The following is a 26204-nucleotide window of genomic DNA, read 5'->3' on the forward strand; positions in this document are numbered from 1 at the left end:
GTCGTCTACGACACTCTGTCAGTGTATGATATATATCAAATGAGTATCATTAATAACTGAGCTTTTTTTTCGAAGGAATGAATCAAGCCTCCATGATATCTTGTCGGTATATGATATATCATATGGGGTCAGTCATTCATGATATCCTGTTAGTATACGCTATACACTATGTGGGTATTATAGAGGATTGAGTTGTGTTTTTTTGAAGGATGAAATCATCCCTCTATGATACCTTGCCGGTATATGTTATATACCATATGTGTATTATAAAGGATTGAGTTGTGTTTTCTTCAAGGAGTGGACCAATTCTCTATGATACCTTGTCAGTAAATGATATATACCATACGAGTATCATGGAGGTTTGGGGAGTGTTTTTCTTGAAGAACGAACCATATCTCTATGATATTATGTGAGTATATCATATATATCATGTGAGCATCATAAAGGATTGGGTAATGTTGGAATAAATCTATCGTCTATGATACACTGACAGAATACAATATCATGTGGGCATCATAGAGGACCGAGTAAAGGATAAATCTGCCATCTATGATACCCACATGGTATATATCTATACTGACAGAGTATTTAGATCACGGATTTATTCCTTCGAAAATACTCCTCAGTCCTCTATGATATCATGTCAGTATATGATACATACCATGTGGGTATCAGAGATGAGTGTGGGGTATTCGTGAAGAAATAAATTCGCAATCTAAATGCTCTGCCAGTATAGATATATACCATGTGAGTATCATAGTATACTGCAACAATATACTTTAACTGCACTGATTTGGTATGCTATATGCTAGAAAGTTGTTTTTGGGATATAGGAAAAAATAAAAATAATAAATAAATGTACTATATCGGTTCTCTTTTTTATTGATACAAAGAAAATGAAAAAAGAACAAAATAAAGGAGCCAAAAGGTGTATAGAATTAGATTATGAAAAGAATAAAAAATAAAGAAAAAAATAAGTTGAAAAAAAAAATTTAAAAGGAGAAAAAAGTGAATGAAAATCACCAGAAATTAAAAAAGAAATAAAAGAAAAAAGCAACAAAAAGTGAATGAAATTAGATTATGGAGAAAAGAAAAATGAAAAAAAGTGAATGAAATTAGATTATGAAGAAAAAATAAAAAAGAATTAAATGAAATAAAAGAAGGAACAAGAAATAAAGAATAAAAAACAAAAATGGAAAGCAAAAAAAAGGAGCTAAAATTAAATATGGAATTAGGTTATGGCGAAAAAAATAATAATTATATAATTCGAAAAAATTAGTGAACAATATCGGAGAAAAAAAAGAAAAAAAGATAATAAGTAGAGAAATTAAAAAAAAAAGAAAAAAGAAGGAAACAATTACCTACAAAAGCTACAATGGGTAGAAAGGGTAAATAGTTTTGGAAGTATGAAAGTAAAGGAGACATGAAAGAGTAATTATTTTATGTGTACTGAGCATTGGTGTTCTTTTCCCTTTAATTATAGCCCTTCAAATGAAACTTATGCCACTCCGGGGCATAAGTTTCATTTGAGGGACAAAATTAAAGACCAGTACAAAATAATGACGAAAGTGCAAATGGCCCGATAGAAGGATGTTGGGCCAAAGCTCCTTCTTCTTTTTTTTTTTTTGCTCTCAATATGGACTTTGGTTTTGAATGTGAAGGCTGAAATTGGGTCATCGGCACTTACGCCTCATTTTGTGTTGGTCTTTAATTTTGCCCATCATAACAAATAACTTTGTCGATGACATAAATTTATATTTTCGTATCATAATATTGCACAAGTTATGTCTCGCGCCCTTAAAAAATTTAGTTCGATTTTAAAGGACAAAAATTAAAAACCAACTCATTTGAAGGACAAAAATTACACTAATCTCGACTATTCCACAAGATAGATATTGCTATCTTTATAAGGTTTTTGAGCGTGTCAGTGTAAAGGATAGGGGTTTAAGAAAGATTTTGCAAGGTGGAAACGATGTCGTTAGGATTTAACTGTCTCACCTACTTGCAACTTCTAAAGCTCGTCCTCTTTTATGGACTTAGTTTTGAGTGTACAGGACCGAATGACTTCAATTTCTTTGTGGGCTTTAGATCCCACCAATTCCGGCTGATCTACGCAAATGTCTACATTATGTAAATTTTAGGAAATCCACCTGACATAACTAATTGTAGTACATATTTATATTTATATTTAGTAGCTACAGTTTTACATCCTATAACTAAGAGTAATATGTTAAATACAATTAATAGCTACATATATATATTTAAAGTAGAATATTTTATTATTATTATTTATAATTTTTTTTTTTAATCTTATCGCTTTCTCGGGCATGGACTCCGCCACCGCCTAATTGTTCATCTTCTCCGTGAGCGTCCTCCGCGACCGAAGTGCTAAATACGTCTGATGCGTCTCTCTCTCTCCGGCCACCGCTTACCGCTAACGTCTCTCTCTCTCAGTTGTCGTTGTCTCTCTCACAGATCTGAGTCGTCGCCGTCTCTCTCTCTCAGATTTGAGCCGTCGCCGCCTCTCTCTCTCTCTTCTCCCTTACTGACGACGATGGCAATAGTCGCTTACAACTCCGCCGCCTAGAGCATCGTGTCTCCTTCAGCCTGTAATTCCAGATCCGGTCATTTTTCGGTCAGACGGATCTGGAAAATAGTGTTTCTTAATGAGTGTATTCATTAATTTTTTAGCATACAATCCAATGTATTCATTAATTCTTTAGCATACAATTCAGTGTTTGGGTGTATTTTATTTCTTGTATTCAGTATTTGAGTGTATTCGTTAATTATTAGTGCAAAATTGTGTTTGGGGTGTATTTTTATTTCTTGTATTTTGAAGGATATTTTTTTGTATACGACCGATTTTAAATATAATAAAGTGAATACAGTGTAAAAGTAGCTACAAATGAATACAATTGAGTTGAATACATTTGACTTGAATACATCTAACTTGAATACATCGAAATCTGACTTGAATACAACGAAATCTAACTTGAATACAGCAAAATCTGACTTAGTCGCATTTTGAATACAATCTACTGTAGCTACGAAATGTAATTAGCTAAAGTGTAGCTATGCCTAAAAAAAAAAAAAACCCCAAAATGTAGTCATTGTAGTCATTTATTTAAGTTGCCCTAAATTTTATCCCTATTTTAAACCTTCTGCCACTATAACCTTTGGAAAATTGCTCTTCTAGACAACGTTAGACTCGGGTCTTATAATTTATCATATATTGCTCAACCTGCATAAAATATTAAACTGTCGTCTAACGTTTGCGATAACTTATAAAATTTTAAACTATAGTCTAACGTTATCTTAAAGGATTTTTCATTTTCTCAAAAAAGAATTTTTAGACCATAATTTAAAAGGTTCATAAATTACAAGAAGAATAAAAAGAGAATCACTTGTTAAATAGCTATCCAAAAAAGGATAACCAACGAAAATTTATGCACCAATTCTAATGTTCTCATTTTCATATTTCCTTAAGATAACAACTCATTCTCTCACCAATTGTGTGACACTAACTATTCCTTGTATAAAATATCCCCTTCAAAGAGTCTAAGACCAACGTACAAGAGTCACATCGTTACAGAAAAAACGTAATGTTGAAGTCATAAACTTCTTGATTGCTTTTGCTCGTGGGATATACATAATGACCTTTCATGTGAAGCGGAAAACACTAGAAAGAGATAAATTGGAGTGAATACACAAAAAGGGTAGTGGTTGTAGGAGAGGCTCATAATCATCAAAAGTTGGAATAGACTATGAGAAGAAAGAGTCAAAAACAGTAATAAATGTGGCAGTTGGAATATATTAGAGTGGAGGTTGTGGTCCCTATAATGTTTGTTTGATTCCTAATAAAACAAATTCTTCAAATAAATTTAAAACAGAAAAGGCAAAATTCTGACTTTGAAATAGTTATCCATATTCTTCGTTATCTTTAAATCAATTATCCCTTTACCATTATATCTTACGGGTAATTATCCCTTATGTCTACAAATTTCGCGCGGATCATCCCAACCTTTCAAAATTATTTTCTCCTCAAATAATTTTTTACCCACTAAAATAATCCAACCCGACCCGATTTTTTTTTCCCAGCCAAAGTGATACGGACCCAACCCATTACCCCTTGGCTGGAAAAAAAAATCGGGTCGGGTTGGGTTATTTTAGTGGGTAAAAAATTATTTGAGGAGAAAATAATTTTGAAAGAATTTGGGATGACGCCATATACTGCGAATAACGATAATATAATTAACTTACAAGATAAGTATAAGTACAAGGATATAATTGGCGCCCTGAAAGATAACGTTGCATGGATAACTATTTCCCAACGTTCAGGGGTAATTTTGGCCCTTTTCCGAATTTAAAACAGCACCTCTAAAATGTAGGGTTCTGATACTGGAGTGCCGACGCAGTAAGAGATTGTCTAGAAAAATGACATCTTTTTAATGTCAATTTGCCCTTAGCATTTTGGAATCCTATGGTGTCTCCATTTATGTCATTTGAGCACACTTTGCTAAAAATCATACCAGAACAAAACAAATTTCATTAAGGGCAACAAATTCATGTGTTCGAATGTCTTTTTTTAAAATAAAAATAAAAATTGGGGTCCGAATCAACTTACACGTACCTCAATATAACATAAGTACCTGACAAGCTTACGTATACCTCGACAAATAAGAAGAAACGCTTATTATTTTTGTCTCTACTGAAATCTGAACTTAGGATTTCGTGGAATCATTATTCGCAACCCACTTCATTGATCATTTGACCATATTATTGCGTGCATTTTTTATGAAGTTCGCACAATATTTTCTTTTTCAGTTTCTCTTCCATACACAAATCATGTAATAAATCACTTAAAAGTCAATTATTAGTTTACGGGAAAAAAACAGTGTAAGTGACTTGTTATGATCAGTAAAATTGCATTAGTAGTGTAAATATAATTTAGGTTATCAATGTATAATTCAAATTAGGAGTGTTCATGGGTCGGTTTTGGGTTAAAACCAAAACCAAACCAATTTAGTCGGTTTTAAAATTATTAAAACCAAACCAAACCAAATATAATACATATCCATCGGTTTGGTTCGATTTGGATCGGCTTTTAAGAAAATTAACGGTATTTCTCTCTTTCATGTTTTTTTCCTACAATTAGGAGAGAATTTTCTAGCCTTTTCCAACTTATAATCCACTATTACCCCTTTATTGTGGTAGCTATACTTTCTTGCATTATGGAGAAAATGTCTTAGGATTTAAATTAAGTTAATAAAATTTATAAGAAATACAAAAAATAAATGTAGGTAAATCTCATATAGTTGTTTATTTGAATAAATGAGTTTGAATTCATTGATTTCTTTTTTAAAATCGGCTTAAGGTATAAAGTTCATTAGCCTATTAGAGATAATATAAACTTTTTCTTAAAAATTATATAAATTATTTAAAAGTATTTATAAAAATTTAATATTGTATATATAAAATTATAAAAATTATGTATAAAATTTATCGGTTCGGTTTTTTCTTCGGTTCGCTTTTAGTAAAATCAAAACCAAACTAAATATTACCGGTTTTTAAAAATTCAAAGCCAAACCAAACCTAACCCAAATAAATATCGATTTATTCAATCGGTTTGGTTTTGATTTTCGGTTTGGATCGATTCTTAACCAAATCATGAGCGCCCCTAATTCAAATTATGTAATTCTTAGGTATTGATTGCAAAAATATTTGATCTGTCACATCTAAGTGATTTGTCACATTTCGTCTTGACTTAACCTTTCAAATCTTTGGAATGACCCTTTTTTACTTGTTTAACTATGTGGTGTCCAAAAATCACCGACTAATTCAATTCTCTCTATTAAGCTCATTTAAGGGGAAGTGTATAAAAATAGATAATTTTAGTTTATGAAATTAAAATAAGTCAATATTATGGAGTTTCAAACTACACATATAATGTCCAGAAGTTTCAGTCGAGAAATTTAAATTTCCATGAGATATTTCAAAAAGACATAACCGAAAAATTGTGAATGAACGCTATTTCTGCTCAACAATTGCTCCTTAATAAGCAATAAAATTAATGAATAATTATCATTTATTGGGAGAACAATATCTCTCCTTTTCTATATTTTAAAGGCAAATTAGGTTCATTTTCACTTATTTAATTATCTCAAGAAAGTGATTTATAATTTTACTCAACTCATATGCATTTATTCTTGATGCATGCCTAAATAACATTTGAAATTAGAGTTATATAAACTCTGTGATGATCATAGAATATTTCTCTTGCTCTTATTTTTTGCACGCTTGTTAATTAGTAGAGGTTTCTTACCTCATTAGGATTAGTAAGGTAAGATCTACTTGTACCACTCTTTATTGAGCATTAATTTTTATTTTTAATAAAAGAAATACCCTATTCCCTTGATTGCCGACTTGTTGGGTAGGTTGGGGAAGGTCAAGTTCTTCACGAAGGTAGATTTGCGCAAAGGATAGTACCAAGTACACATAGCCGAAGGGGATGAGCCCAAGACCAGGTGCGAAGGTTCCTTTTGTTCGGTGTCAGGAAAGAGAAAAAAATTTACTCATGAAGTGCTTACCAGCCCCTTTATAGATATCAAAGGGAAGCAGGAATTTGACCAACAGGGCACTACTCTCCGCCTGTAGTAATAACAACAAAAGTCCAACGGAATACTATTATCTTATTCATTATATCCTAAAAACGGAGACATTGTTACAACAGGAGGCTCGAGAGATCTCGAGCGTAATATACGCTACCATCAGACAGTAAACCCGCTAGACACTCTACCTAGTTGTATAAATTCGCTTTTAAAATAAAATTAAATTAATGACATAAATGGGACAGCTCGAGTATTTATGAATTAGAAATGCCCACTTTGGTTCAACGAGACAATTATTTTGTGAATAGAAAACTTTCCAACAAAATCTCATTTAAACAAGTAAAAAGCAAATATAATAATACAGAAGATAATTTTACCAATTATACATTGTTATAAACAAAGGTAGCAAATTTGAAGAATTAAAATATTATGATCAGTTATTACATGAGTCAAACAACCTGTGGCTAGCATACGGACAAGTATTTTTCTACCTAAATTCTGCAGAAAAAAAGTTTCTTTTGGAAAAAAAAAAAAAAAAGAATCTTGAAATATACTCAGTAGAACACAGTTTATGAGTGCTGACTCAGTGGTTTTCAACAGTAAACAGACATGAACTTTTGTATTCTAGTCTGACACTCAATAAAAAAAAACAAGAACAGGTATTTAGAATATTAATTATACACTAAACAATAATGTGAATACTGTTAATTTTATTTATTGAGAGGATAGTGTTTGAAAGGAATTGTAGTGGTTGAGACAAAACAATATATAGTTGTGTATGGTAGCATATGTCAACATCATTTTGCTTAATGCAAAACAAACAAAATCTCAATTTCTTCCTCATTTGATGCTACTTTTGTCTCTCACTCTCTTGTTTTTCTCCTTTTTCATCTCTAAAAAAAGTAGTCCAAGAACTCAACCTTCAAGGGGTTGATGTCTTTTTTACAAGAAACTTTCTTGAACATTTAGGTGAACAAGAACAAAAAATGAACACATATGAGAAGAATGATATCTCTTATAAGTGAGTATTTTAACTGTGGTGATCAGTCCAACTTGCGTGTAATTGTTAATTAGTTAACTTACACCAGCACCGGTACCGGATAACTCTTAACCAAGAACTGCAGTTTTGGTGTTGTTTTATGTTACAAGTTTAGAAACTTTGTTCACGTTCAAAAGCTAAATGGTTTCTTGATTTTATTCCCAAATTTTAGGCTATTGTGTGTGTGAGAGAGAAAACTGATAATTGGGAAAATTTCACTTGTCATGGACAAGAAGAGATCATCAAGAAATCCACAACAGATAGAGAAGAGTCAGCTTAATTGTATGTGGGGATTGATAAGCAGCCTTTATTTTGGTCAAAATCAAAGAAAACAGAAGCTACTTTCAAATGGGAAAGCTGCAACTAAGAATTTTACAGGTAAGTGTTAATAATTCTTCAATTCTACTGCTCATTCCTCAATAGACATCGGTGGTTCGGCCCTTCTCCGAACCCGGGCATAGCAGGAGTTTAGTTCACCGCGCTGCCCTTTTTTACTGCTCATACTTCTGTATCACCAGTAGAAAATGCTCAAATGATACCGGTTTAAGTTATATACACTGACATTGTAAATATCGGAAGCAACCTCTCTACCCGTCATAAGGTAGGGGTAAGGTCTGCATACATTCTACCGGCTACCCTCCCCAGACCCCACCTGGTGGGATTATACTGGCTATGTTGTTGTTGTTCTACGCTGACATTATAAACATATTTTACACCATCAGTGTAGTTTAACCTTCTAGAGCATGTTTGTTTGCCATTTATATTAGGTTAGTCGTTAATCCTCATCATAGAGATTTACTTGTAATTATCTCGTAAGTTATATGACTATGTAAATTGTTAGTGCATAGAACTTATATTCTTCCCTAACCACTTTTCTGGATAATTCAAAAGTTGAACTTTTGTTATTGTAATTTGTCTGAATAATTACATTAGGATTTGATTTCAACAGTGATGTTAATCAATCTTGGAGATTTTGATCTTTGGTTTTACTCTTCTGCAGGCAAAAAACCAAGAAAGCTTGATGCTTTAACTTGCTTCAATGACCAATTATATGGGTTTGAGGTAAATCACTAGCAAGAATAAGTAATTTTCTTTGACAGTATTTAGAGAATTGACTCTTTTAAATGTTTCAAAACATGTAGTACTAGAACTTAAGCCAGTTCTATTACTAAGGCTCTTGCTATCACAGAGTCAAGAAAAAAGAATGTAAATTTGGAGTATAATTCTTGTTTTGTGCATGGACAGCATTATTTGAAATGAAAGATCTTAAGGAAGAAAAATTTGTCTGATATCCTTGTAGATAGGGGAATAAGATAATTAGGGCGGAGCTACATGTAATGAAGGGGTTTCGTATTGAATCCCCATTTGTTGGAAAAGTATACCGTGCAAATAGGGTAAAGCTTGACATTCTTGACTTTTTTGAATTCCCTTGTTATAATTCCTGAACGTATAGGGAATTATTCTGGTTGGCATCTCCATAGAATTTTACGCCGCAGATTCTGAGAAGTACATTATCATAAATTCAGAAAAGATGTAACTTTCGAGTAAAGAGTTATGACTTGAGAGTTTTTGTCTCACAGGATGGAGGTGAAGTTGAAGCTTTAGGAGTTCGTACGCGTGGTGAAATGCAAAAGAACACTCAAATAATAGCTAGAAATGAGCAACATAAAGAAGTAGATTATGGACTATTTGATCATATGATAAGTAAATACAAGCCATCATCAAAGAAGACCTGTAAGAATCAGTCACCTTTATACGATTGGAAGGATACTGAGACCGGGCATTTTCAGCAGGCTTCAGGTTCAGCAGAATTGTCAATCAATAAGTTAAAACTGGCATCTTTATTAGAAGCTATTTGCAGTCAGATTTTTCAGGAAAATGGAGATTCACAGAGGAGTATCATTAAGAATGATCAGTTTGACGAGATCAGTTTACAAGTACTTCAGACGAGTGCCAAAGCATTTATCGATCAGTTGTTCATAGACAGGAAGTATATCAGCAAACGTGGCATGAGCTATGAGCCTGGACAGTTCTCTAATGCATTAGAGATGTTAAATTCAAATGGAGATTTGTTTTTGAAACTCCTACAAGATCCGAATTCACTATTAGCAAAGCAAATCCGAAACATGCTAAACGTGCAAATGGCAAGAGATTCAATCAAGTGCTTCATGAGTGACAAACTCTCAGATGGTCAGAGTAGTGAAAGTGACATCAAGCATCATCAATTTGCATCTAAAGAAAGTTCCAGCTCCCGGTCTTCAAATAAAATAGTTGTTTTGAAGCCAATTCCTAAAACTGTTCGATGTTCTGAAAATATTTCCTGTCATTGTTCGTCTATGCAGTATCTTCATAGCACAAGTAGTAAAGGGGAAAATGTCAAGCGCAAGAACTTTTCTCTCAAAGATATTAAGAGGAAACTGAAATATGCAATGGGAGAAAAATGGAAAGAGAAGCATTTGCTTTCAGTAGGAAGCACTTTACATAAGCTTCATAGCATTAGCAACAAGCAGAACTTGGAAGTTGATAATGAAGGGAACAGTTCATGTCTTACCATTGCAGGGTCCATTAACTCTTTCACTGGGTCCAACACCACGAATGAGGCAGAGAACAAACAAGAATCCTTTATGACTGAAAGAGTGCATAAAAAGGTGGATGTGTCAGCCTTAAGATACACCAAGAAACGGGAATTGGACATCTGTATGGAGGCAAAGAAACATCTTTCTCAAAGATTAAATTTTATCAATACTACAGGTGAAGCTGTGATGAGCGAACAACCCTCAAGAACATTGGAAAGGATTCTTTCCTCGCCCGAGTATGATCTAAAGTTCACATATAGTTCAAAACAGGATAGCAAAATTAATCCGGCAGAAATGAGGCACAGTAGGTTTCTGTTCCATTTATTTGAGAGTTCTTAGGTATTCTTATGAACATTGTCCTGTAGAACTTTAAGTTCTTAACATTCACTTCTTGCAGATACAAGTATAGCTGAATTGCCTCGTGAACCAGCCTTTACTAGTTATCAAAGTCCTCAAAGACACAAGGATTGCCTGCATCTTAATAGCTCAATGGCGGTAAGTGTATTACTTGTTTTCTGTTTAGTTCTACCTTTTCACTTAGTCTAAGAATAGAAGCCTTAATCCTGTTGCACCATCCTCTTTAGGCTTCACCTTCAGAAGTTTGGTCTCCTGGTTCGTCAACAGATGTTTCATCGTCGAGTCCATACAGCATTTATAAATTAAGAGGAGATCACCAAAGTCCAGTGTCAGTCCTAGAACCGGTTTTCACTGATGATCTAAGAAGCCCTTCTGGAAATCTACCATGTAAGTATCACAAAATCTTCGAGTTAATTTCATGTATAGTCACTGAACTTTACCGAAGTAATTCATGATTATTTGCAGCTGACACTGCATTACCACCACGTCGTATCAACTTTGATGGATGTTTGAACAAGGAATCACCTGAAAATCCCATACTGAATCGCGGAGAACCTGATGCCCTTTGTATTTATATTCAGTCAAGTTTGCATATTCTTCACTTGAATTGGGAAGAACTTTGGCTAAATAGGCATCTTTCAGAACAAATGCTCGATGCAACATTATCCGATGAACTGGAGACATTAGCACTGCATTGTCATTCTGAGCCTAAACTCCTGATGAACTACACAAATGAAGTTCTACTAGAAGCATATGATTCTCATTTCAGATTTCTTCCGTGGCTATCGTTCGTTCAACCCAAGATTTTTTCCTTTCCACTGGAAAAACATCTAGTGGAAAAGGTAATGAAGGAAGTGAGACAACACCTTATTCCATTGATGGAAGAACTTACACTGATTGACCATGTTGAGAATGATTTGGCAAAATCTGGTTCATGGCTTGATATTCGAAACGACGCTGAAGATGTTTTGAGTCAAATCACAGATGATGTTCTTGAAGAATCAATTCGGGATGTCGTTCTCCAACTTCATACTTCTTTCTTGTGTAGCTAAATTTTGCTTCCTTCTTGAACATTCTTTGCCTATTCTTCCTTTTGTTTGTAATGAGCTTTTGTACACCTTAGCTAGTACTTATCTTCTTGTTTGTGCTACAGAACATAAAATTCTATATAGGAGTTGTTTTTAAAATGTTGTAATGGTGATTATAGTTGGTGTAGTTAAATACATTTGTCCTAAGACCAAAAGCAAGAACATAATAGAATAGAGGTACCAATTAACCGTGTCTTTTTATATATAAAAGTTGGTTATATGAATGAGTTAAAGATCCTTAGCAGTTGCAGAAGTTGAAAGGGAAAAGAAAATACGTGTGCTGTTCTTTTTTCTTTTTGTTCGTTTAAAAAAAAAATCATTTTATTGTGTTCTTTCACTGCCATTTGGTTCGCCATGCTTAATAGGTATTGTGGACAGTAAAATCAAAATCTTTTGAATAAACAAAAATGTTCCCACCCGTGTAGGAAATACGCATTGGAGTCCGATTAAATTCAGATTCACGCCACGTAGGGTTTATTCAGTGGAAGCGCGCGCTCACTATCAAAGATTTTTCCATACCCAGAATTAGAATCCGAGACCTCTGGTTAAGGAAGGAACAACTCATCCACATCCTTTGACGGTGAACAAGTTCGTTTACTACCTTTATCTTAGACTAAAATTTATATTAGCTTAATATAAGTATTTAGGTGATCTTTTTTTTCCAAGATGGAGAATAAGATATATAGATACCTTTTCTTTTGGAGTAGGTTGTCTACAAGTCAACATCTTCCTAAAAGAAGGCCTTAAATTTGTAGCATTCTTTGATAACCCTCAATTCACGTGCAAGTTGGCAATTTGGAAATTGACAGCTTTCAGCAAGTTGGCAGTTTGAAAAAGATTTTCCAAACTTTATCTGGCTACAATTTTTTAAGGAAAATTTCAGTGAATAAAAAGATTTATTATCAGGAGCAAAATAAAAAGGTTCCATAAATAAAACTAGAGGCAATTCCTCTCACATAGTGGGAAAAAAGATGGTTATTTTCCTAGTATATTTTGTTAAAAATAACTCGAGCTCGTATAAATTTCAAAATCCATTGAGAATTTGTTATCTCTAAGTGGTCGTTTGGTAGGTAGTCAAAATTATCCCGAGATTATAATCGCGGGACTAATTTATCCCACTTCTTGGGATTATTTTATCCCATATGAGAGATGGGATAAAATAATCCCAAGATAAGGTGGGATATCCCACCCTTAGGATAAAGCTTCATTTTGTACCGTATTTGATAGGAGAGATAAATTTATCCTGAAATAAATTTATACCTTCCACTAAATACAGTATGAAAATTTAGTGCTGGAGTATCCCAGCTTATATCATGCACGAAACGACCCCGAGTGTGGATAAAGGATGATAGTTTTACTGGTTTGGTGTTTGAGTGAGACTAGTCAACTTATGTTGAATCCCAACCGTAAAATTATTGTATTCTGTTAAAAATGATTATTTTTTCCAGCCCCTGTGGCCCCAACTATCTGATTGTCACTTCTTACTTCATGTCAATTACGTGGGGAAAAAATAATGTCCTAATGTACCTTTATAGAGTAACAAACTTTTTACTACTTTGGTCGATAATACTTGATTGTGTTGTCCATAGACCCTGGTCATAAAAGGTGGGGATCTAGTAGCTCAGTTGATATACTTCTTGAACTTTCACCTTATTGGTGAGGGTTTGAATTCTCTTCCCATTTTCTCTTCCCCTACCCCCTATGTAATAAAAGTAATTTAAAAAAAAAATCTATTAAAGAAAAGAGAAAATTAATGAAGAATCTCTTAAAAGGATTTTTATTTCGCAAGCATTGCCCTGATCTCTATTTTTTAATATATAAATGCTGTTTTTTCGGTTTACTTCTTCCAAAAGAGAAAAAATGAGTACAATAATTAATCAACAACTCCTCAATCCCAAATTAATTAGAATCATCTTTAGTATTTATTATAATGTAATCAGGTCCTTATTATTTAACAAATTCATCATAATCAATTTTTTTTAATTGATTGACAATCTACCACATTTATCTTTCTTTATTCAGATTTATGACTAACTATATTGCGAGAACTCAAATAAAAATAGTATTGGGTTGGGGGGGGGGGGGGCGTGGGAAAGGAGGATAAATTAAGAAATGTAGTTTTTTTTTTTTTTTTTTTTTTTTTGTTTCTTGCTATTCACTTCTCAAAATATCTTTGGACCGACTAATACGGATTTGAAACCAAATAATAATTAAAAAAAAATGGAAAAAAAAGAGGGTAATATAAAAAATAAAAATGAGTTATATATTATTTTATTTAATTTTTTAATATCCCAAAATATACTGGACAGTAATATATAGTTGCGTCAAAATATCCACTTAAAAGGTACAGTACTTAAGAGGAGTTTACCACACGTTATGGTCCCGTAGATGTTGCCTCTGTGGCCTAGAGTGCTCGACTGTATTTTCTTGAGAAACTTAGGAGCCGTTTGGACATGATTTCATCTCATGAGATGAAATCATGTTTGGACATGTAATTTGGATTTCTTAAGTTGCAGATTTTTTATAAACATAAAAACTCCACAAGTTGTGAAAACCATCAAAAAAATTTCAATTCTTAGACAATCTTACCATATGTGTAAATCATAGTTCATAATAAAATTAATACGCTACTAGAAAGCCTTTCTAAAAAATATAACATCAATTGATCAAACTTTAATTCAATAAAAAGGAAAATTTAACATGAATAGTAATGTAACTACTCTTTAATATAATCCTCCCACATGGTAAACATGATTGGTAAATATATTTTACCAACTTGCAAATTAATATTTAATACAAATGGTTGGTAAATATATCTACCAACTTATGGTCTTTTTTTACAAAATATAAATTGAATTAAATACATTTATATTTTTTGAAATCATGATTTCAAATCCCAAATCATTTGGATGATTTGGGATTTTTTTGTCCAACGATTTCAATATAAAATGGTCCTTAGTTTAAATTTCATTTGGTCCTTAATTTATAAATACGATGAAAATAATTTCTAATGTGTTATAAAAACAATGATCAATTTAATCTTAATATCTAAATCATTATATGATGATTTGGGATTTACGAAATAAAAAAAAAACTTTTAAAACTTGTGGTCTAGAACAAGCTATAGATATATGTGTGCCAGTAAATCATTTCATTAATGGTAAAAGGAAAACTTTTAAGTTAAATTATTTCTAAATATATAATATATAGAAAAATGTATCACATAAATTAGGACTGGGATATAAGTAAAGTAAAATTTACTTGGCATAGGTTCCATTATTACCTATTTATGGAACATAACTAAACTTTTCAATAATTATATTTAGTAGCTAAAATATATCATATTTACTTCACATAGCTATGTGTTTTTATAAAAACAATTTAAGCAAAAAAAAAATCAATCTCTCTAATCATCTAAATAGACGCCATTATTCATATCCATTACTTTCATCAATTTCAATTTATTATTCAACTTCCTTTTATATCTCTAATTAACTACTCATTGATTTCTCTCACGTTTCAAATCTAATTCCCAAAATAAAGTAAGATTCTATACAGATTTTTATTTTTTAATTTAACCTATATTTTGGGTGTTTTTTTTTTCGTTTGAATCGGGAATGCAAGTCTAAGTAAGATAACTATCGGTGTTTGTTCTTGGTTGTTTTTTCTTAGATTCAATTGGAATAACTAAGAAAATTAATACTCGATGAGAAATAGGTATAGAAAGAATTTGCGATTCCTAATTTTTCTTTAAATTATATAATATATGTAAAAATCGTTCAAAAGAATTAACGATCCTAGGCGTTATAAGGAATATGTTGATTCAAAAGCTCGATAAGGCATAAAAATGTGAATATCTTTGGAGAAGCGAGACTTTTAGTTATATTTAGTTATCCAGATAAATTGAGATTTTTAGTTATGTTTAGTTATGCATGGACTTTTAGTTGTGTTTAACACAATCTGTTTAGCCTAATATAAAAGTTTATATAAAAAGTTGCACTTCCCCACTTCATTTCATATGTTATTCATCATAAAATTATTTTTCATTATCTGTGAAATGTATTCATTTAAAAAGTAGTATATATACCATTTAAATACGATCGATATATACGAAAATATAACTCGGATATATTCCATAAGATCATCTTTAAAATTACGGTTTGTTACAAAATTTAAAATTTCATCTAAATACACTTCAAATATATGTAAAATATATAAATATAGTTACCGGTAAACGAATAAGTATTATTATGTATCATCAAAATACAACTAAAATATAGCCAAATATATACGAAAAGTTTAGATGACCGCCATTTGACTCACTTGAGAATCGTTCAAAAAGAATTAACGGGGAGACGTTATAAGGAATATGTTGATTCAAAAGCTCGAAGGCATACTTTCTTAGAAATGCAAAAGTGAATATCTTTGGAGGGGCGGACTTTTAGTTATATTTAGTTATCGGATCCGACACTTTTTTGTGTTTAACTAAAAAAAAAAACTTTTAGTTATGTTTAGTTATCTTGGTCCGCCAGACTTTTTTAGTTGTGTTTAACTAAAATCCTTTAGTTATGTTTAAGTTTTTCTTCATTGCTCATATCGCTTTTTTAAGTTATTAGTATTAGAAAACTTAATACATTGATACGTATTGGTGATTTTAGAAAATTGAGATTTTGGAAAGGAACGATATAAGAATGTACCTTTATTTTGTGGTTTAATTTAAAAGACGAACAAAAAAAAAAAAAAGTTTGCGGCGAAAAAAATCGTTACCTCACATGAACTCGATGATGGCGTGATAATCAAGCTATGTTCTTTGTTTTGATATTGTTATTTTTCAAAGGTTTTTCAACCATTTTATTTTTGGTTAAAAATATGATTGTAATTATTCTTTAGCTGTTTGAATTATGGAATCGGATATAATATTTGCATAAATGAGGCAACAATATAACCGATTCTAATTAAAATTGAAAAAAAGATTTTTTTTAAATAAATACATCATACATTAAGGACCAAATAAACTAGATAAATATAGGGTCATCAAAAAGTTATAGGTTGTTAGAAAGACATTAATTAAGGAAAATTTTTAAGTAAAAAACTTTTTCTCTTGATAAATTGAGACCCTTGGCATCTTTTGTTCCGTTGCCCAATATAAAGGTAATATTTACTTGCATTGCATATATTCATTATAAAATTATAGGGATCAAAAATAGGGTTAACCAATCATTTTAACATTAGTTAATAAAATAATTCTAGCAAAAAAAAAGTAATTTGACTAAATACACTAATTAAATATGATTGGGATTTGATAAATTAATAGAGGCAAATCTGAAAAAATAAGATTAATAAAGACAGTGGACACTTTTTTTTTGTGTTCTTTTTTGATTGAGGATAATTTTCTTACACCCAAGTTAGGGTTAGAAAATTGTTTTATAAGAATGTACCTTTATTTTGTGGTTTAATAGTTCGAATTCGATGGGCTCCATTTATTTGACCGCAAAAACATATTATCTTTACTTATATGGATTAACACCAAATGAGTCACTTTTTAAAATACATCATACATTAAGGACCAAATAAAACAAAAACTCATACATTAATTAAGGACCATTTTGATAAACTTTTTCTCTCTTGAACTTTGGATTTCTTTTGTTCCGTTGGTACCGGTAATATTTACCTGCAACACAGGGATTATACCTAACCAATCATTTTAACATTAGTTAATAAAATAATTAAGATGAGAATATATATCACTTATGAGAAAATACATATTTTGATTGAAAAAAGAAACTCATACATTAATTAAGGACCAATACGAATAGATATTTAAACTCAAAATATCGCTTATCGTTATATTTTGGGTTAAAATATATACTTTTGTGTGAGGGATAGCAAAAACACATAAATACTTCACAAAGATAACAGCGTGGCGTATATTCAAACGAAATATATGAAAAGTATAACGTAAAGTATATATATTCGCCCCTTTTCTTTTGCCCCACCAAAACCACAAATTATGTCCCTATAAAAACATCATCTTCCCGCCATTCCTAAACCCTACCATAAACCCTAGCCCCCATTTCTCTCTATCCCCAACAATGGAACTTCAAACACATACCAAGAACCCTAACCTCGTACTAATCCTAGATTATGGTTCTCAATACACCCACCTTATAACTCGTAGAATCCGAAGTTTATCTGTATTCTCTCTGTGTATCAATGGCACGTCTTCTTTAAACGCCATTAAAGAACTGAACCCACGTGTCATTATCCTATCAGGTGGACCCCACAGTGTACATGCTGACGGGGCACCATGTTTCCCATCTGGTTTTATTGAGTATGTTGAGAAAGAAAAGATTGTTGTTCTTGGTATTTGTTATGGGTTGCAATTGCTTGTTCAGAAACTTGGTGGGGTTGTTAACATTGGTGACAAACATGAGTATGGGAGAATGGAAATTGAGGTGAATAATAATAAGGGGTTGTTTGGGAATAAGGAGGTTGGTGATAAACAGGTTGTTTGGATGAGTCATGGTGATGAGGCTGTGAAATTGCCCGAAGGTTTTGAGGTTGTTGCGAGGAGTAATCAGGGTGCTGTTGCTGCTATTGAGAATCGCAAAAGGCGGTTTTATGGGCTGCAGTATCATCCTGAGGTAAAAAAATGTGATTTTTTTGGATAAAAATTTAATCTTTGCAAGATTATTGGAATCATTATTCGGTGTGTCGATAGATATAGAAGTATACAGATATAACATCCGATAGAATATAAAGATAGTATTTTGATGATATTTTGAGTAGTAAAGGTTCAATGTCTTAATTTTAGTTGAAACAAGTAATATGGAGTAGGAATTGTAATGATCGTATAGGTAGCTGTAGAAATATAAAATGGATGCTTGAGTATACAGATATTTTATAAAGATAGTATTTTGATAGATATTTTGAGTAGTAAACATGAGTATGGGAGAAAGGAAATAGAGGTGAATAAGAATAATGGGTTGTTTGGGAATAAGAAAGTTGGGGATAAACAGGTTGTTTGGATGAGTCATAGTGATTAGGCTGTGAAATTGCCGGAAGGTTTTGAGGTTGTCGCGAGGAGTAATCAGGGTGCTGTTGCTGCTATTGAGAATCGCGAAAGGCGGTTCTATGGGCTTCAGTATCATCCTGAGCAAAAAGGACATGTTTTTTTGGGAAAAAATGTTATCTTTGCAGAATTAGCTGAATCATTATTTAGCGTTTGGTTGGATATAGAAGTAGGTAACTGTAAAGATATAAAATGGATGCTTGAGTATACAGTAAGAGTATAAAGATAGTATTTTGGTAGATATTTTGAGTACTAAAGGATGGCAACAATGTCTTAATTTTAGTTGAAACTTAGGGAAATGAGGTTATATGGGCTGCAGTATCATCCTGAGCTTAAAAGATTGTAGCTTGGGTACCATTGTTATGCATGAATATGTTTTCATAGGAAAAAATTTAGTCTTTGTGAAATTATTCGGTGTTTGGTTGGATATAAACTTAGGTAGTTGTAAAGATAACAAAAGGGATGATAGAATAAACATATAGAATATAAAATTAGTATTTTAATAGATATTTTGAGTACTAAAAGCTGGCAAGAATCTCTAAGTTTTAGTTGAAACTTTGGGAAAGGAGGTTTTATGGGAGAAGTGTCATCCTGAGGTTAAAAAAATAAAATCTTGGGTGCTATTTCTATGGAGGTGGAGCACGATGGTTCTTTTGTACAAGAACAAGGGTGACATTCAAAGTTGCAACAATTATAGAGATATCAAGCTGCTAAGTCACACTATGAAAGTGTGGAAAAGGGTGGTGGAGGTGAGGGTGAGGAGAGGCGTGTCCATTTCAAAGAACCAGTTCGGACTCATGTCGGGGCGCTCGACTACAAAAGCCATTCATCTTGCGAGGGGCGGTGGAATGTATAAGAGAGAAGAGAGACTTACGCGTGGTTTTCATCGACCTAGAAAAGGCTTACGATAAAGTGTCGAGAGAGATTTTATGGAGATGCTTGGAGGTTAGAGGTGTGCCGTGGCGTACGTTAGGGCGATCGGGGGGGGACATGTATGGTGGAGCAAGACCGGGGTTAGAACGGTGAGAGGAGACTCGGAACACTTCCCAGTGGAGATGGGGTTGCATTAGGGATCAACTCTTAGTCTTTTTTTATTTGCCTTGGTGATGGATGGTTTGACGCAGCAAATTCAAGGTGAGGTGCCATGGTGCGTTATTCGCGGATGACATAGTCACGATTGACGAGACCGCGTCGGAGTGAATCTAGTTTGGAGGTTTGGAGGCAAACTCTAGAGTCTAAAGGGTTCAAGTTGAGTAGGACCAAGACAGAGTACATGGAGTGCAAGTTTAGTGGACACATGAGGCTGGCGTGGAAGTTAGGCTGGGTACCAGGTCATCCAAAAGAATGGAAGTTTCAAGTATCTTGGGACTATTGTACAAGAGGATGGGGATATTGACGATGATGTCACGCATCACATTGGTGCAGGGTGGATGAAATGGAGGCTCGCTTCAGGAGTCTTTGTGTGATAAGAAGGTGCCACAAGCTTAAGAGCGAGTTCTACAAAGTGGTAGTGAGAGGCCCAGGCTTTGTTGTACGGGGCGGAGTCTTTGGCGGTCGGGAACTCGCACGTCCAGAAGATAAAAGTTGCGGAAATGAGAATGTTGCGATGGATGTGTGGGCACACCAGGCGAGATAGGATTAGGAATGAAGATATTTGAGATAAGGTGGGAGTGGCATCAGTAGAGGACAAGATGCGGGAAGCGCGGCTGAGATGGTTTGGGCATGTGAAGAGGAGAGACACGGATGCCCCGGTGCGGAGGTGTGAGAAGTTGGTATGGACGGTTTCGGAGAGAGGTAGAGGTAGGCGAAGAAGTAGTGGGGAGAGTGCTTAGACGGGACATGGCGCGGTTCCGGCTACAGGGACATGACCTTAGATAGAGGAGACTATGGAGGACTTAGATTAGGGTAGAAGGCTAGTAGGTAGTCCCACGTATCCTGTCGTACTAGTAGTCGCAGTTTTGATCTTCATTTTCTTGTCCTTTGATTCGTGCAACTATATGTTAGTCCTTGTACCACAATTATCATATTTATCTGTGATAGCCTTTGTTTCTTTTTTCTCAAATCGCTTTATCATGGCTTTTACGCTTTCGTTAGTTTCATTTTCATATTGCTTTGAACTGTTTGTGCTTATTTGACCTTTTCTCATCATGTTTTCTCTTGGCCGAGGGTCTTAGGAAACTTGACCTCTCTATCTTCCGAGATGGGGGTAAGGTACGCGTACATTTTACCCTCCTCAGACTCCACACTGTGGGATTTCACTGGGTATGTTGTTGTTGTTGTTGTGCTATTTCTATGGAGGAATATGATTTTTCGAAAAAGGAAAACGTTATTTTTGCAATATTATTTGAATCATTATTCGGTGTTTGATTGGATATATAAGTAGGTAACTGTAGAGATTTAAAATGGATGCTCGTGTATACACATTGAATATTATGATTTTTTGGGAAAATATATCTTTGCAAAATTATTTGAATCAGTATTCGGTGTTTTGTTGGGTATAGAAGTAGGTAGCTGTAAAGATACAAAATGGATGCTTGAGTATACAGATAGAATATGAAGATAGTATGTGATGATATTTTGATTTTTGAGTACTAAAGATTGACAACAATGTCTTAAGTTTTAGTTGAAACAGCCGGAGTTCGAGTCGTGGAAACAGCCTCTTGCAGAAATGCAAGGTAAGGCTGCGTACAATAGACCCTTGTGGTCCGGCCCTTCCCCGGCCCCCGCACATAGCGGGAGCTTAGTGCACCGGGCTGCCCTTTAAAGATTGACAACAATGTCTTAAGTTTTAGTTGAAACTTGAAACAAGTAATATGGAGTAGGAATTGTAATATTTGTGAAGCTGCGGGAGCAATTTTCTGCATATGTTGGGAACTATTTTCCTTTGAGAACATTTTCAACTGCTTCGAGGAAACATTCTGCCATATCAAACACGCCTTTGTGTTGAATGGAATTAATTTGCTTGGTACTTGAGTTGTCTTGAAGCTTTCAAACTCTTAACCTGGTTGTCTTGTTACAATTTACCTGGATTACATGTTTTATACTTCTCTTTTATTTGGGTATTTGATGAATTCAATAAAGCATGTAAAGGTCCCTTCTAACTTATCGAAAAGGGTAAATGATCTCTGTCGAATATATATGTGTGTGTTAGATATTATTTGTTTTCTTTCTGTAAGAGAGCTGAGTGTTTATTGGAGATCTCTTTGTTTTATGCTAATTCAAATTGGCAACGACTAGGAGCTAATTGTTGCACGGTAGAATTGCGCCTGGGAAAATTATTGGGCTTGCTGTCACTTGTCCTTTTGACGAGCCTTAGGTTTCAAATTGATGTCCATAAAAATTTTGGAAGTTTTATACAGTCGTTAAACATATCCCCATTATTTCCTTTTATCATAACTTCTGACTGCTTCTTCATGTTGCATATAACAAGATATATTCAACACATGTTTCACCTTTTTATATGTGTAATTCGGCTACTAGACTTCTTATCCCTCTCTGCTTGTCATTTTGTCACTGTTTGATTTTCGAAGCAGATATATGCATTGGGAAGTACTTGACGTAAGTGTTATAACCAGATCATAATGCTTGCATGATGTGTTTAACCATTCCTTAATATGCACAATTTTGGTCATTAGACTCCTCCCTCACTGCTTACCATCTTTGTGTTTTCCCTTTTAAGGAGCCATAATGCTTGAGGTTATCAAAAAGGAGCCATAATGCTTGAATGGTTGCTTTACATATAAAAGTATTTTGCGGTATAATATCAAGGGCACTTTGTAGTTTGAGGGATAGTTGATTGAGTTTAATTGACTGATACATCACTCGTCATATGCTCTTTGCATGACTTGATAAAGATATAAAAGTTGTTACTTCTGCCTTTATATTAGTGAACACGAGCAGAACTGCTAGAAAGAGAAAAAATGTCATTAACCTATCAAAAAAAAGTTATATACCCAAAACATATAGACCTTTGCTATTACAAGATTAGGGTTTATCGTTTCCTAAATGCAAATTCATTTGATCTTTGTTTTATTCATAATAGGACCCTCGGATCTTTTTTGTTTGTTATTTTTGTCATCGCCATATTATTTGGAATATTCATTTTTGACTTGCTATGCTTCTTCTAGTTTCGGAATCTCTGAATATGTAATAGCAAATATTTCATCCGCACTGACCACATGAATGCTGTATAGGTGACGCACTCGATTGAAGGGATGGAAACATTACGACACTTCCTATTTGATATTTGTGGGGTTACAGCAGGCTGGAACATGGAAGATGTTCTGGAGGATGAAATAAAAGTTATTAAAGCCATGGTAGGACCTGAAGATCATGTCATTTGTGCTTTATCTGGCGGTGTTGATTCCACTGTTGCAGCTACTGTGGTACACAAGGCTATTGGAGACAGGCTTCACTGTGTTTTTGTTGATAATGGTCTATTAAGGCAAGTCTCTAGTCTTGCCATTTCTCTATAAGCTGCTGATTATACCATCAAATAGTAGTGCCACAAACTAATTCAAAAATAAAATTAAAGAAACAGCAAAAGTTGGAGTTTTCTGTTAATCGGTTAATCCATTAGCACTTGCTTCATATCCTCAAGTGACATTGGTTTCGCATCAATTTTTTTAGGTATAAGGAGCAAGAAAGGGTGATGGCAACCTTTGAGAGTGACCTCCATTTGCCTGTTACCTGTATTGATGCTACAGAAGAATTTCTCAGCAAACTAAAAGGTGTAACAGAACCTGAAATGAAAAGGAAAATAATTGGGAAGGAGTTCATCAACATATTTGATATTTTTGCCCGTGATTTGGAGAAAAAAGTGGGAAAGAGACCTACTTACCTAGTCCAAGGAACCTTGTATCCTGACGTAATAGAGTCTTGTCCCCCACCTGGAAGTGGAAGAACACATTCTCATACGATCAAGAGCCATCATAACGTTGGCGGGCTCCCAAAGGACATGAAGCTGAAGCTCATCGAGCCACTGAAACTTTTATTCAAGGATGAGGTTTAATTTTGTCTTCTACAACTTTTGCATGCATCTCCATACCTTATTTCCCTTTCATTCCAAACTGATTATACATTGAACTATTGTATTCCAATTATTGTAGGTTCGTGCATTGGGAAAGATTATGAATATACCTGTGGCTTTTCTTAGGCGCCACCCTTTTCCTGGGCCGGGACTCGCTGTCCGAATTCCAGGAGATGTCACAGCTGGGAATTCCTTGGATATTCTTCGTCAGGTAGTAGGAGTTCTCCAGTTTTAGTAGTAATTTTTTAATCCTTTGTGTTGGTTACTTGTCCTCTAAAGACTTGTGTTGTTTAGGTTGATGAGATCTTCATTCAATCAATCAAAGATGCTGGAATCTATGATGAAATTTGGCAAGCTTTTGCTGTCTTCTTACCAGTGAAAACCGTTGGAGTACAAGGAGACCAAAGAACACATTCCCATGCTGTTGCACTTAGAGCAGTCACAAGTCAAGATGGAATGACCGCAGACTGGTACGTATTCATTCCCACATATTTCTGCATTTCTTTATTTCCTAATTACTACCCATTTTTCGGCGCTCATGTTCTCCATGTTGTTTAATTATAAGTACAAGCTCTACAATTGGACATCATTGACCTAAAAGTTATTGTTGTTTTATTTTGCACTTTAATTGATATCAAGGATGTATACTATGTTTTTTTTATGAGACTCTTGTGCTTTCTATTTGCTTGCAATGCTGGCTATTCGCCTTCAGTCAGAAGTAGAAGTAGAGGGCACCGTCTGCCCCACACTTCAGAGAAGGTTAAAAAAATGGATGAGTCATTGAAGTAATTCTATCTTCTAAGGCCCAACGATGAAAAACTTTGTAATGTATCTTGGAACTTCTCTTGTGAAAGAATCAAAAGAATACCCACCGCCATCTTTATGCTCTTATATTTATATGTTGTGAGCTAAATCTGCTGATTTATTTGAAATTGTAATTTCTTTGTAGGTACTACTTTGATTTCAAGTTCCTTGACGACGTATCAAGAAAGATTTGCAACAGTGTTCGTGGTGTAAATCGAGTTCTTCTGGATATTACATCAAAGCCTCCATCAACAATCGAGTGGGAATGATTTATTCTAAAGAATGCCATATTTGGCGATGATTCTAGGATTCTTTTGCTTCTCTTTTTATTGTTGGGGGGGGGGTGGAGTTGGGAAGGTGAGGGTGCAAAACAGGAGGGGGGCAAGTCCATAAAACAAGTTTAGGTCCTTTTGTTGTGTGGTAGAACTTGTTCTTTTCAAGGGAAGTCCTCTCAACGTTTTGTATTTTCCTGAGTATATTGATGCCAAATTTTACTCAAAATCTTGGTGGTGCCATTTTCTTCTTTTTGCTAGTATTGGTGTTCCGATCACCTTACATGCATCGCGGCTATTCTACTAGATACCTGCTACCTTTCATCAATGAAGGTATCAAATTCTGATGAAAAAAAAAATCACGTCACACTTTTTGTGCCTCTTTCCTTCTTTTTAAGTCTTTTACCACAGTTATTGAGTTCGGCAGTAATAGCTATCAAAAAATGAATCTAATTTGTATTTAATATGCAACATAAGTTAGTGATTTATATGAAATAACTATCAAACGGGCAAAGGATTATCCACAATTTTATTTTTTTCTTTTCTGAAGAAGAAAATTTAAGAGGATAACAACGTTTTCGAACTACAGTATCAAACACCTTGCATTTTAAACAATTCAAATGTTAACATCGTTTTACAACAGCAACAACATACCCAATGAAATCCCACAACGTTAACATCGTTTTATAGTTAAATATTACGAATCAAGTCTAAATGTTCATCAATGTTCCAACATTATGATTCCTTATAACTAATATACCAACCAAGACAAGACAAGAATCATTTATATTCAAAAGTATGCATCTGTTGAAATTCAACTATTTGCTCATTGACCTCTCATCACATCCTAGAGTTGAAGAACGTCCGAAGGGTTCGATTATTTGCTAATTTAAGTAGTACCTAAGTTGGGTTTAGAACGTTGTGAGATAGTTTGGGTACTATTTACTCATTGGTGATAAAGGAAGAGGTGAGAATACTAACCTATGTTACAATAGAATCGGGTTTTGTCAATGTGTGTATAACTATTGTTATGCTAATAGTTATGCTCGTGGACTCATAGAATAGTTGAGGTGCGTTCAAACTAACTTAACACCGCTGTCATTAAAAAAAATAAGTTGCTGATTAGCTGAGTTGGCATAGGAAAGCTGCAACATATGTTATTGGGGTACTATTCCTCTTTTTTCCTAGGGCCATATCTGTTTATAATTGTTCCCCCTTTTAACAAATCCAACCTTTACTGGAAAAGCTGTAGCCATCCCTTCCCCCTCTTTCTTTAATATTTCTTTTTGGTGTTCAACTTTTGTGGGGTTTTACATAATAAAAGTAGTTTTGTGGTCCTCCTACTTCTCCACTTGGGTT

General features: G+C 33.9%; 2 protein-coding genes across 3 annotated transcripts; both read left to right on the plus strand.

Annotated features, from left to right (window-relative positions):
* Window positions 1–7400: 7400 nt before the first annotated feature.
* LOC132030523 (uncharacterized) lies at window positions 7401–11801 on the plus strand. 2 transcript variants are annotated; one of them, XM_059420184.1, is made up of 7 exons: window positions 7401–7701; window positions 7820–8025; window positions 8648–8709; window positions 9228–10527; window positions 10621–10718; window positions 10808–10967; window positions 11046–11801. In XM_059420184.1, exons 2-7 carry the CDS (start codon window positions 7872–7874, stop codon window positions 11630–11632), a joined length of 2361 nt encoding a protein of 786 aa, XP_059276167.1. In that variant the 5' UTR covers window positions 7401–7701; window positions 7820–7871; the 3' UTR covers window positions 11633–11801. The 2 variants fall into 2 exon arrangements, with proteins under 2 accessions (XP_059276167.1, XP_059276169.1); XM_059420186.1 differs by having other exon boundaries at window positions 7401–7629.
* A 5859-nt stretch (window positions 11802–17660) lies between these two features.
* On the plus strand, window positions 17661–25105 carry LOC132030524 (uncharacterized). Its single transcript, XM_059420187.1, has 6 exons — window positions 17661–18312; window positions 22934–23184; window positions 23370–23745; window positions 23849–23980; window positions 24064–24239; window positions 24719–25105. The coding sequence occupies exons 1-6, from the start codon at window positions 17761–17763 to the stop codon at window positions 24840–24842; spliced, it is 1611 nt and encodes a 536-aa protein (XP_059276170.1). The 5' UTR covers window positions 17661–17760; the 3' UTR covers window positions 24843–25105.
* Window positions 25106–26204: the final 1099 nt, after the last annotated feature.

The sequence above is a fragment of the Lycium ferocissimum genome, chromosome 9, assembly GCF_029784015.1.
Source record: "Lycium ferocissimum isolate CSIRO_LF1 chromosome 9, AGI_CSIRO_Lferr_CH_V1, whole genome shotgun sequence".
Classification (NCBI taxonomy): Eukaryota; Viridiplantae; Streptophyta; class Magnoliopsida; order Solanales; family Solanaceae; genus Lycium; species Lycium ferocissimum.